Source organism: Chanodichthys erythropterus, chromosome 13, assembly GCF_024489055.1.
Source record: "Chanodichthys erythropterus isolate Z2021 chromosome 13, ASM2448905v1, whole genome shotgun sequence".
NCBI classification, from domain to species: domain Eukaryota; kingdom Metazoa; phylum Chordata; class Actinopteri; order Cypriniformes; family Xenocyprididae; genus Chanodichthys; species Chanodichthys erythropterus.
The window spans coordinates 9114340-9126273 of record NC_090233.1 but is presented as its reverse complement, the minus strand read 5'-3'; the positions used below and the strand labels follow the sequence as shown (position 1 = coordinate 9126273).

Sequence of the window (11934 nt, the reverse complement as noted above, 5' to 3'; positions counted from 1 at the left end):
TATATATACACACACACACACATATATGTGTGTTCTTTTTAATATTATATTATCGGCATAATTTAAATAAAATTAACTGAGAAACTAAACTGAGAATTTCGCATGAATTACATAATAACAAACATAATGAGAGTGCATGTTTGGGAGGCCAACACTGCTGACTTTTATTTTGATATACAACTATTCAAAATAAACCTGGAGGAATTTGATCAGACTTTGTTGAATTTGTGCATGTCAGACTTCACATTTCAGTACTGGGAAGCACATCGACAATATAAACGATAATCATTAAAACTCACATTTGCACAGGATGAATATTATCACCTTCTTACACAAGTGTTCTACTGGCAGATGTTTATTGGACGCTGCTTACATGCAGGTTCACAGGCACATTAGCAACTATGGCAACAAAAAAAGTTCACATTTAGTCACCAGCACCACCATGAAGACTAATAAAGTTTCAGGGGGGGGGGGAACTCTACTCAACAGTTCAAAAGGGATTCATCCTTGTATCGCTCAGTCTACGTCGATGGATTTTTTATTGCATCCATGTTAGTGTGTTAGTTTTTAAACCAAAGCTGAGTGAGGTTGTATACTAATTTTGAACACATATTTCTAACACTCCAAAGAGACCAAATACTACCGCACAATACCTACTCACTTTCACAAGCACAATATATCACATGTGGATGGATTCAGTCTGGGAATGAATATCAGATGACCCACTTATACATGATCGATAGAAAACGTGTTTTGATTCTACCACATTAAGTTGATTCATAGCAGTTTAAACGATGCAAGACTTTGATGGAGTGTCGACATGTTCAACAGCGGTTGCGCTGAAGAAAAAAAAACTAAACAAAAGGAATGTGACGTTTTATGTTGGTCAAAGCATGCAAGGCTAATATCAAATAGCTGGCAATGTTGTACAATCGCATGAAGTAGCATATCAGAGAATGAAACAAAAGAAACAGTGCCATAATGCATGATGTACATCAAAAACTTACTATTGGTATTACTATTGAGGATATAGTGGCTTATAAGTGGTTACTATTAAAACCGAATAACTTTCGAAACTATGTTTAAAGATTCAACTCGTACACTTTTTCCTTCTTTGCATAAGATGACAAATACAGGGCATGTGAATGTGAAGTACTGACAATGCATTCAAACAATTCAAAAATATATATAGCTGTGTTCCAAAATTCCCATTCGACACTATCAACAACATCAAGACATTTGGCTAGAACAGAACATTTATGATTTTCACATAGTGGGCACATAAACTGGTACCTATAGATGGATTTAAAATAATGGCAGAAAACATTGGAGAGCTGGATCTTGTGCCACAGAGGCGGTGGTGGCTTGTTGGGGAGGAAGGGACAAATATGTAGGAGGAAAAAAGGATGATAAAGACGTTCAATTCTTCAGAATGGCATCGTACATCTGGTACACATACTGAGACACCTCTGGAGCCCTGCATTTCAGAGAGAGCTGAAAGACAAAGAAAAGCCATTTAAATGTGGAGTGCTCTGATAAAAATGTGTAAAAAAAGTGCTTATTTTGGTACATAGTCAAAAAGATGTGTTATTATTATTACGAATAATATGAAAAATTAAAATGACAGACAAATGGTCAATTATGGTTATGAATTTCAATTGTTAATGCTCTCAGCAGACACAATGTGGTACCACAAATGTTTATCTATTTTTAAAGGGTTAGTTCACCCAGTAATGAAAATTATGTTATTAATGCCTCCCCCTCATGTCATTACAAACCCGTAAGGCCTCCGTTCATCTTCGGAACACAGTTTGATATATTTTAGATTTAGTCCGAGAGCTTTCTGTCCCTCCATTGAAAATGTATGTACGGTAGACTGTCCATGTCCAGAAAGGTAAAAAAAACATCATCAAAGTAGTCCATGTGACATCAGTGGGTTAGTTAGAAGTTTCTGAAGCATCGAAAATACATTTTGGTCCAAAAATAACAAAAACTACGACTTTATTCAGCATTGTCTTCTCTTCTGGGTCTGTTGTCAATCCGGGTTCACGACTCCGCAGTGACGCTGCTGACGCGTTATCTAGTGCGCCCGAGCTTCATTTGCAGTCTGAGGGAGACGCACGCTGTATTCAAGCTATTCTACATTGTTTATATTTTGGTATTGCTAAATTTTTTAAAATGGTGTGTAAGTGTGCATGTTGCGGATGTCCTAATCGCCAAAAACAATGACATAAAAGTGCATTACCAACACCGACAGATGAAAGGATTCAATGGAATCAATTCAATTGAAAGGATTCCGGAAGAGAAGACGATGCTGAATAAAGTCGTAGTTTTTGTTATTTTTGGACCAAAATGTATTTTAGATGCTTCCAAAACTTCTAACTAACTCACTGATGTCACATAGACTACTTTGATGTTTTGTTCCCTTTCTGGACATGGACAGCATAGGCGCCGATCCCACGGAAAATTACGAGATATTATCCATGGATTTTAACAAGAAAAAAAAAAATCGTTTGCAGCTATCAAGTCAAGTCACCTTTATTTATATAGCGCTTTTTACAATGCAGATTGTGATCAGAAACGATCCTTATATATAGTTTATTTAAGTCCGTTTCAATGACGTTATTTTAAAGGCAAAAGTCGAGAGCGCGTCGAGAGCGCGTCCAGTGTTGAGCGAGCACAAATCTCAACTCGGATTTCCATCACTCTCACACTCGCTCAGATTCAGAATCAGAACTCAAAACTGTCCTGTCCCTAAAATGGTCTTCTTTCCTGGATTTAAAGTTCACAGAAGCTTTTAAACACCTGACTTTCATGACTGACTGACGAAATAATACAGTGTAGGCTACCTTTAGGTAACGTTACTGTCTGATCATCAGATTTCAGCGAGAGCACGACAACACTCATGAAAAGAATGTGCTTGTTTTGGGTCAATTCAAATGAAACATCCAGTTGACGTTCCCTGGTATTGATATACAATCATAAACTTATTTGATCTTAATGAGAAAAAAAAACTATGTGAGGGCGGATTCGAACCGCTGATAAGTAAAGCACGGGTGAATTTCTGCCTCTATTAACGAAAACTCTACCACGAGACCAATGGGCAGCACGAACACATTGTATCTGTATGTTGGATTTGTCTATAATAGTAGTACGATACTTATATTGTAATGTAGCTGTAAGAATGAAACTATAACATCTTTAAAAAATAAAAAAAGGGGGGGGGGTGGCTTACTGGGCACCCACCGGCAGAAACATAAATCGGCGCCTATGATGGACAGTACACCGTACAAACATTTCCAATGGAGGGACAGGAAGCTCTCGAACTAAATCTAAAATATCTTAAACTGTGTTCCGAAGATGAACTGAGGTCTTACGGGTTTGGAAAGACACGAGGGTGAGTCATTAATGACATCATTTTCATTTTTGGGTGAACTAACCCTTTAAGGGGGACCTATTATGCTCTTTTTCAAAGTCTAAATTTCTGCAAGAATAGGTTAATTCTTGAATATTCAAAAAACAAACCTACTCTCTTCCCAGTCTGTCAGTAACACTGTTTAGTTTCTGTCCCTGTTTAGCCCCTCCTTCCCAAAAGTGTAATGTGCTCTGATTGGTCAGCTGGACCAGTGTGTTGTGATTGGTCAACTGCTTCCAATGTGTTTTAGAATTGTCATGCCCCTTATCATGACAGTTTTAACACACTATTAACACAACTGAACCAGGCCTCGCCCCTTTATTTTGTGTTTGTCTTGGTCAGGAATTATTTAAATAAGGAATATTGTGCTGGACAAAAACTCAAGACTACGATCGAGGCGTTTCAGGGAGTTCAGAAACGGTAGAGAATAATTCCCGTTGGAGTGACTTTTTTGCTTTGTAACTTTGCATGACCTGCTGAAAGGAGAAAATAAAATGCACAGTAAAAGAAGAACACTAGACAAGCATGGCCTTCATGTTGGGACATTTTGCCAAACGCCACTCTTGGCCAAGAAGAACATAAAAGGCTGATTTTAATATGAAATCAAAAATTCATATGGATAGACCAGTGGAAGAATGTTTTATGGAGTGATGTGACCAAAGCTTACAAGCAGAAGAACACCATCCCCATGGTCAATCATGGAGGTGCTCCAGTCTTGTTATGGGGGTGCTTTGCTGTAGCAGGAAGTGGAACTCTGAAGGACATCATGAGTATCAAGCCATTTTTGGCAAAGATGGTGATGCCTTCGGTGTAGAGACTGAAGTTTGATGATCAATGGACTTTCCTGCAGGACAGCCGTCCCAAAGTATACATCCAAATCTACTTAAAGGAACACTCCACTTTTTTTGAAAATAGGCTCATTTTCCAACTCCCCTAAAGGTAAACAGTTGAGTTTTACCGTTTTCGAATCCATTCAGCCGATCTCCGGTTCTGGCGGTACCACTTTTAGCATAGCTTAGCATAGTTCATTGAATCTGATTAGACCGTTAGCATCGCACTTAAAAATGACCAAAGAGTTTTGATATTTTTCCTATTTAAAACTTGACTCTTCTGTAGTTACATCATGTACTAAGACCGACAGAAAATGAAAATTTGCGATTTTCTAGGCTGATATGGCTAGGAACTATACTCTCATTCAGGCATAATAATCAAGGAACTTTGCTGCCGTTCCATGGCTGCAGCAGGCGCAATGATATTACGCAGCGTCTCTCACAAATGTCTCCATGGTTGCAAGGCACGTTCCCTGTGCAAGCAGGGGCTCACAGGCGCTGCGTAATATCATTGCGCCTGCTGCAGCCATGGAACGGCAGCAAAGTTCCTTGATTATTACGCCTGAATGAGAGTATAGTTCCTAGCCATATCAGCCTAGAAAATCACAACTTTATTTTCTGTCGGTCTTAGTACACGATTTAACTACAGAAGAGTCAAGTATTAAATAGGAAAAATATTAAAACTCTTTGGTCATTTTTAAGTGCGATGCTAACGGTCTAATCAGATTCAATGAACTATGCTAAAAGTGGTACCGCCAGAACCGGAGATCGACTGAATGGATTCGAAAACGGTAAAACTCAACTGTTTAACTCTAGGGGAGTTGGAAAATGAGCCTATTCTCAATAAAAGTGGAGTGTTCCTTTAAGCTTGGATCAGGGATCAGTCCTGAATGTTCTTGAGTGGCCTGTACAATCTTCAGATTTAAATCTTATTGGAAATAATTGGTGGACTATGAAGTAATATGAAAACCAAAGATTATCAGTGATCTGGAAGTTTTTTTAAGCGAGGAGCGGGCCAAGATTGCAGTAGAGAGGTGACAGAAGCTTCTACTTACAGGCAGCGTTTATTGGAGGTTATAAACAATAAAAGAATAAAATGACTTTTGAATAATTTTATACATGAATGTTTAGAACCAATTTGATTTTTTTCATTTTTCATCAACTTTACATTCTCAGAATCACTCGAATGTGTATTAATAAACTTTATATAACAGTTTGCTGATGCCTTTGTTTAATTGTTTTCATAAACTTGTTCTTGGCAGCAAAATGTCTAGCAGGTCAATGGGGTTTAATCATTTTGAGTGCAAACAGTATTTGACTAAATTTTGCTTTTCACTAAGAAGCCTTGAGTGAAGCTGGACAAACAAAGTGCCATTCATAAAAGTGTTAGAAATAATGTTCCCTTTAAGACCAGAAGACTGAATCTGTACAGACTCAAAGCTAGCAATTCTGAAAGTCAAATGGAGTCAATCTGCAAGTCCAATGATTTCCAGTATGGAACTGCAAGGACTAAAACAATAGGAAGATTAAGTTAATTCATAACAGCAAGAATAGTTTCTAAATATAAGGAAGCCTGTTTTATATATTACTAGTGTTATATTATTGACATCATTTGAGTAAAAAGTAAAAACTGAGAAATTTGCATGAATTACAAAATTTCCCCCATTTGCTTTAATGAAAGCAGCTAAACTCCACAAAAACTAAACGATCATGTTCTCCAGCATGATTTGAGATATATATTGAGCTTCAATGGAAGCAAGAACATTTGACCATCTCTACAAAGAGCCACATGATCAATGTCAGTAGTTATTTTAAATTAGATTTTGAATGTGAGCCTCAGACTTTTGGACTCCACTGTATATATTTGTTTCTGTTTTTTGTTTTTTTTAATTTTTTTTTATTGCATTTCAGTATACAATAAAACATCCTCCAAGAGGAGGTCTACCAACATTTAAAAAGAACTATATTCAGCCTGAGGAGCAAATTTAAGGGCACACTATAGGAGGGAAAATCAAAACTTGAAAATGAATACTTTTGCTCTTTTGGCTCAGCTCTTGTTGTCAATTCACTATTCCCTTTAAATGTCACTATATTTGGACTGACCAAAGATAAATATCAGTGACTTTTTCTCCAACTGATTGGCATAAACAATTTTCAGCCCACCAGGAACATAATCCCAAGTACATCAGGGCTTGTATTGGATACCTCTACTTGAGGAATGTGTTTCCAGAGGTCTCGGCTCTTGGCAGACAATAGCACTCCATCACTGGCTGTTAGGTCAAACCGTGCTGGCTCGAATGAGTCCAGTTATCATCTGTTCAGATCGGAGCCAGCTGCTGTCAGAATACTGAGGGCTGGAGTCTCATTAAAAATCAATTGTCTGGGATCAGGTAAGGCTTCTGATCACACTGAGCCGACCTGTCCTCAGGGGGCCAAAGGCAATCAAGCTCGGCAGAGGTGGTTGAACAGATGCCTTCTGAATAATAAAGAGGGGTCTATTGCTAATCAACAGATTAATCTATTTAGCAGCCTCTTAATTTGGCCACCAACTTCCCAATGGAAATTTATAAAGTCCATGGCAGCTGCCTTGCTGGCCAGTTAGTCAGGATTGGTTTTGTATTTTTCTGTCCAAAGGACTAAGGTGAGAATGCTTATTCCTTACTGGAAATGGAATCATAAGTTGAAATTATTTCAACTGTCCATCAGATGCCATTTTTTTTCTTTCCACCAACCACACACAGGGGATTGTGTGAAATCACAGGCGCTGCCTTCAAAACCATTATTATGCAAACACTGAATCTGGATGTGCCCTGACACCTTAGGATTGGAAACCGAGAACTGGGTCTTTATTTGGAACAGAAGAATCAAATGATGTTTGGTTCCTTTAATGGTTCTCGCACATGCATTTTTTTCGGTGGAATGGATGGAATACCATAGCAAAACAGTCCAACAGAGAGTCTTGCACTAAAGCAGAGCGGACTCGAGTTAGTTCTTTTTGGTGAATCAAAAACAATCAGTGCAACCACTGTAGTGTGAAGGTCAAACGAATGATTCTAGTGAGCCGGGTCTTTTTAGTGAATAAAAAACAATATGTATAAACAATGTAGTCTGATTCCCAAACAAATGATTCGAGTGAGCCGGGTATTTTTGGTGAATCAAAAACAACAGTGCGGTCCCACTTTATATTAAGTGGCTTTAACTACTATGCACTTACATCAATAAATAAATACAATTTACAAGTACTTATTGAGTTCATATTGAATTACAAAACACTTTTGCTGCTATTGAGGTGAATACAGGTAAGGTTAGGGATAGCTTTAGTGCTATGGGTAGGTTAAAGGGTAGGTTTTATGGGTAGGTTTATACAGTCAGCATTTTGTCAGTAGTATTTTATAAATACGAATGAATATGTTATCAAGTTTATTTGTTCGGTATTGTTGTTTAATATTTATATAAGGCCAATTACTAAATTGTATATATAGTATTATTATTATATATTTATCCAAAAATGTTTTCCTTATAAGTACTAGAAGAATTAAAGGTGCCCTAGAATCAAAAATTGAATTTACCTTGGCATAGTTGAATAACAAGAGATCAGTACATGGAAAAGACATACGTTGCGTTTCAAACTCCATCGTTTCCTCCTTATGTAAATCTCATTTGTTTAAAAGACCTCCGGAAAACAGGCGAATCTCAACATAACACCGACTGTTACGTAACAGTCGGGATCATTAATATGTACGCCCCCAATATTTGCATATGCCAGCTCATGTTCAAGGCATTAGACAAGGGCAGCCATATTTGTAAATTGTCTTTCTAAATGTTTCGTTAGCATGTTGCTAATGTACTGTTAAATGTGGTTAAAGTTACCATCGTTTCTTACTGTATTCACAGAGACTTGAGAATTAAAGGGGCCGCAGCCTGAATCGGTGCATAGTTAATGATGCCCCAAAATAGGCAGTTAAAAAAATTAATAAAAAAAAAATCCATGGGGTATTGAAACTTCACAGACACATTCAGGGGCACCTTAGACTTATATCACATCTTGTGAAAGAACATTCTAGGGCACCTTTAATGGACTGTTAAGTAACCGGAATCAGATCCAGAACCTTTTCTTTATGATTCCTATCCCTACACTATCTACAAAGGCAGAATTTATCAGGCTTCAGATGCTGCCCATCTGCTGTGTACACACATTTACTATTCACTTCATGCTTAGCAGTCAGTTGTGAACATGTGAAGAGGGATTTTCTGTCTAGCTCATCATAAAGCCAGTTTTATCCCAATGCTTTGTGTTTAACGAACAAGCATTACAACTGTGTAATGTGATGCTGTAATTTGTCTCACCCTCACTCATATGATTATAACAAACCACTGTCAAATGTGCAACTGGAGCTTATCAATCTCCAGTGTCATGCTGTTGTCAAGGAAAGGTTCACTGCAGGAGCTCAACCTGTGTTCTGTGCCTCACTGGGCAATAGACTATTTCAATTCACCAGGCAGAGCGCTGAGTAGACCGCTGCTGTTTGGCTCCACATGAATTATAAAACATATAAGTACAGACCTCGAACGGATGATGAGCACTCACTGCCATACTTTGCATCTCAATTTAAAAAATGCATCCAGAATTGATACCCGATGAGAGGTTTGTGAAGCACTGCTCACACTGAGAGTCGCTGCTGCCTGCGAGCTGATATCAGTTATAAAATTATAAAATGTTTTTATATGTACCTGCACTTAAAGGGATGGTTCACCTTAAAATAAAAAACTATGTTAAGATTCTAGCGAAATGCCCAAGCTGCCTTTTTTTTCCACACAATGAAAGTGGACAGAGAGCATGGAAAGCTGCCGCCATCATTCATATTCATTATATGAGAAAAGCAAAGCTTGGACATTCTGTTAAATATCTTTTGTGTTTGACAAAAGTTGAAACAATAAGTAAATGATGTTTAAAAAAACGTGCTAAAAACTAAAATGCCTTTTAACTCTTTCCCCACCATTGATGAGTTTTTCTGGCAATCCCTGTTTTCACTGTTATATGGTAGGGGGTGATGTTATGGATCTTCTGATATAGTACAGCATATCTGGATCCAAAAACAAGGAAAGAAGATCTACATAAACCAAGGATGTGTTTATCTCCACTTTTAGACATACACTCGCGAACTTCCGCAAGCACTTCCTCTTGGGGGAATCCCCGACACCATTTTGAAGTGCATTCAACTTTGTCAAGTGGGCAAGGAAAGTTTATTTGGACAGACCCGAGGGAGTGACTTTACTCACTACGTAGACCACAATGCAACACGACTTCATTTGTGATTTCAAATATTAAATGTAGTTGAAAGTTTGGCGAACAGCTTTGGAGAATTTGATGTTTCCCCATTCAAAGAGATGCACTTGCATGTCCGAAAGATGATTCAAAGACGGACGCCGAGTGAAATGATTTGTCTTAAAGGGACTTTGATCGCACTTAATTTACCCCATCCCACACAACTCTAGTGTATGATATTGGAGTTTGACATTTAACCACATAATACCTAAAGCTGACTGTTTTTTGTTTTTTTTTCTTTTTACACAGTTTTATTTTATTATTGTCATTTTTGTTTGTGTTAGTGAGGGAAGGGCATAGAAAAATTGGACTTAAACACAGCCCAGAAGGAGCGAAGATTGCTTAGGCACAAGCAAGCCAACATGATCACCAAACATTCAAAAGCATACAAATCAAAACTGAGAATGTCAAATCCAAGCTTTGGGGGTGTTGGTGGACTCAATCTACGGGTGCGTCTCAATCAGTTCCCTAGCTCCTGAGCTTGTGAATCAGTATATCGTGTACATGAATTCGGGCACTTGTAAAGATAGTAAAGGACGCTGGTTTGCTACACATTGGGACACTTATGACTCTTTTTCTGGCAACATGATATCGTCCTCATTGTACAACATCACTACTGGTATTATGAACAACAGCAGAGCTGATATCATTCTGACATTACTTGTAATGTTATTTAAAGTACATTATTGGCTGGTTTCCACTGAGCGGTACGGTTCGGTTCGGTATGCAATTTTTGCCGTTTCCATTGTCAAAAGTTGTGAATGGTACCCTAATTCCGAACCGTACCGTACCATTTTTTTGGGACCCTTTCGTTGGGGTACCAAGCACAACAGTACGGTACCAAAAGGGTGGAGCTACACTCTGCAGAACGTTTATTGGTTGACAGAGAATTGTCACTTGCGCGTGCTACAAGGGGAACGACAACACAAGAGGCGCCACACAAATGTGGTTCAGGCAAAGTATGCATTAATTATCTTCACCTCATGTAGGCTATATAACAAAAATATAACAACCCTGCCTCTTTTTGTTTTTATTTAAAAAAATATGACAACCTATTAATGTGTGGTTCAGGCAATATGTGCATATGTACTGACATGGACGTCTGAACTTTGCGTACTTGGTTTTCTGAAACGCCGAATGTTGGCATGCAGCAAGCAAAGCTCGTCGTCTTCTTGTGACAGACAGCCGAGAATAAGAACAAGATCTGCTGTATGTCCTCCATTGTTGTTTACTGTTTCGTTTTCTTCTTCGCGTGGGAATGACGTCAATCACTATTTTCCGGCTACACCACGCCTATCAAGTAAGGGTACTGTTGGCGGTGGAAACGCAAGCCTGATCAAGGTGTACCGTTCCGAACCGTACCGTACCGTTCAGTGGACACAAGGCAATTATTTTGCTTTCCACTTATTCCACTTATTTCCAAATATTATTATCCACTTATTGAGATTCTGCTTATGTAAAAGCAAATATCCAAGGTCAGACAGGTCGCTGTTTGTGAAGATAATTCAGGAACGGTAAACAGAACTGACACAAGTTAATAATTATTTGGTATGACAGAATCAAAGGGCACTGGGGATCCATGGGTTGAAAATGGGGATCAATACTCTACCAGTCGAGTGACAAGCCTTTTCTGAACGCTTCACACTGCTCTCGACCTTCCTGTTCATTTAATGCATTAGGCAAGCAAGTCAAGCAGAAAGCACGTCTTTCAGGGTCATCAATTTATCATGTTTTAAAAGCCTGATCTTCAGAGCACTGAATTACAATTACATAATAACGTGCTGAAACCTTGGGAGTGGATTGGTGAACAAAAAAAGTAGATATCAAAATAAAGCAGGTTTTATGTTAATATCGTATTCTGGCAAAGTTAGGGATGAAGGATGTCCTTGAATTTGTTCTGGACAATGTCAAAAGCATTTTGTTTGTCAAGGGACAAGATTTATTTTGCTCTTTTGTGTTAAATTGGCAAGCATTCTTCGAGTTGGACTTTGTATGAAAACACAATTGTTGCATCTTCATGCTGTGAGTGATTACCGTGTAATTGGGATTGCCAGGTTGTATGCGGAGTTCGGCGAGTATCCAGATCCCGTTGGTGAGTTTGAGCGACTGATACAGCATGTCCTGGCCTTCAACGTTCCTCTTGGCTATGGTGTAGACATTGTTGTTCTGCAGTTTGCCTGACACCGTATCTGCCAATACAACAAGCAGTCAAGCAGAAAGCACGGTTACCCAATCAAAATATTCACAGAAGTCTCTCAGCAGACTATAGTTATCAGGAGAAAAGCTACAATCCATCCAATATAAAAACACCCTGAAAAGGTCTGATGGGCACTTGTATTAAGTATTCCCTAATAAGTATGTAC

The 11934-nt window shown here is 38.4% G+C and overlaps 1 protein-coding gene across 2 annotated transcripts in view; it reads right to left on the bottom strand.

Annotated features, from left to right (window-relative positions):
- ap2b1 (adaptor related protein complex 2 subunit beta 1) overlaps window positions 1–11934 on the bottom strand; it is a 56866-nt gene continuing 44932 nt past the window's right edge. For both annotated transcript variants that reach the window (XM_067406471.1, XM_067406472.1), the window contains 2 exons: window positions 11606–11760; window positions 1–1494 (listed from right to left, as the gene is read on the bottom strand). In XM_067406471.1, coding sequence (XP_067262572.1) covers window positions 1420–1494; window positions 11606–11760 — 230 coding nt within the window. In that variant the 3' untranslated portion in view covers window positions 1–1419. The remainder of the gene's footprint in view (window positions 1495–11605; window positions 11761–11934) is intronic.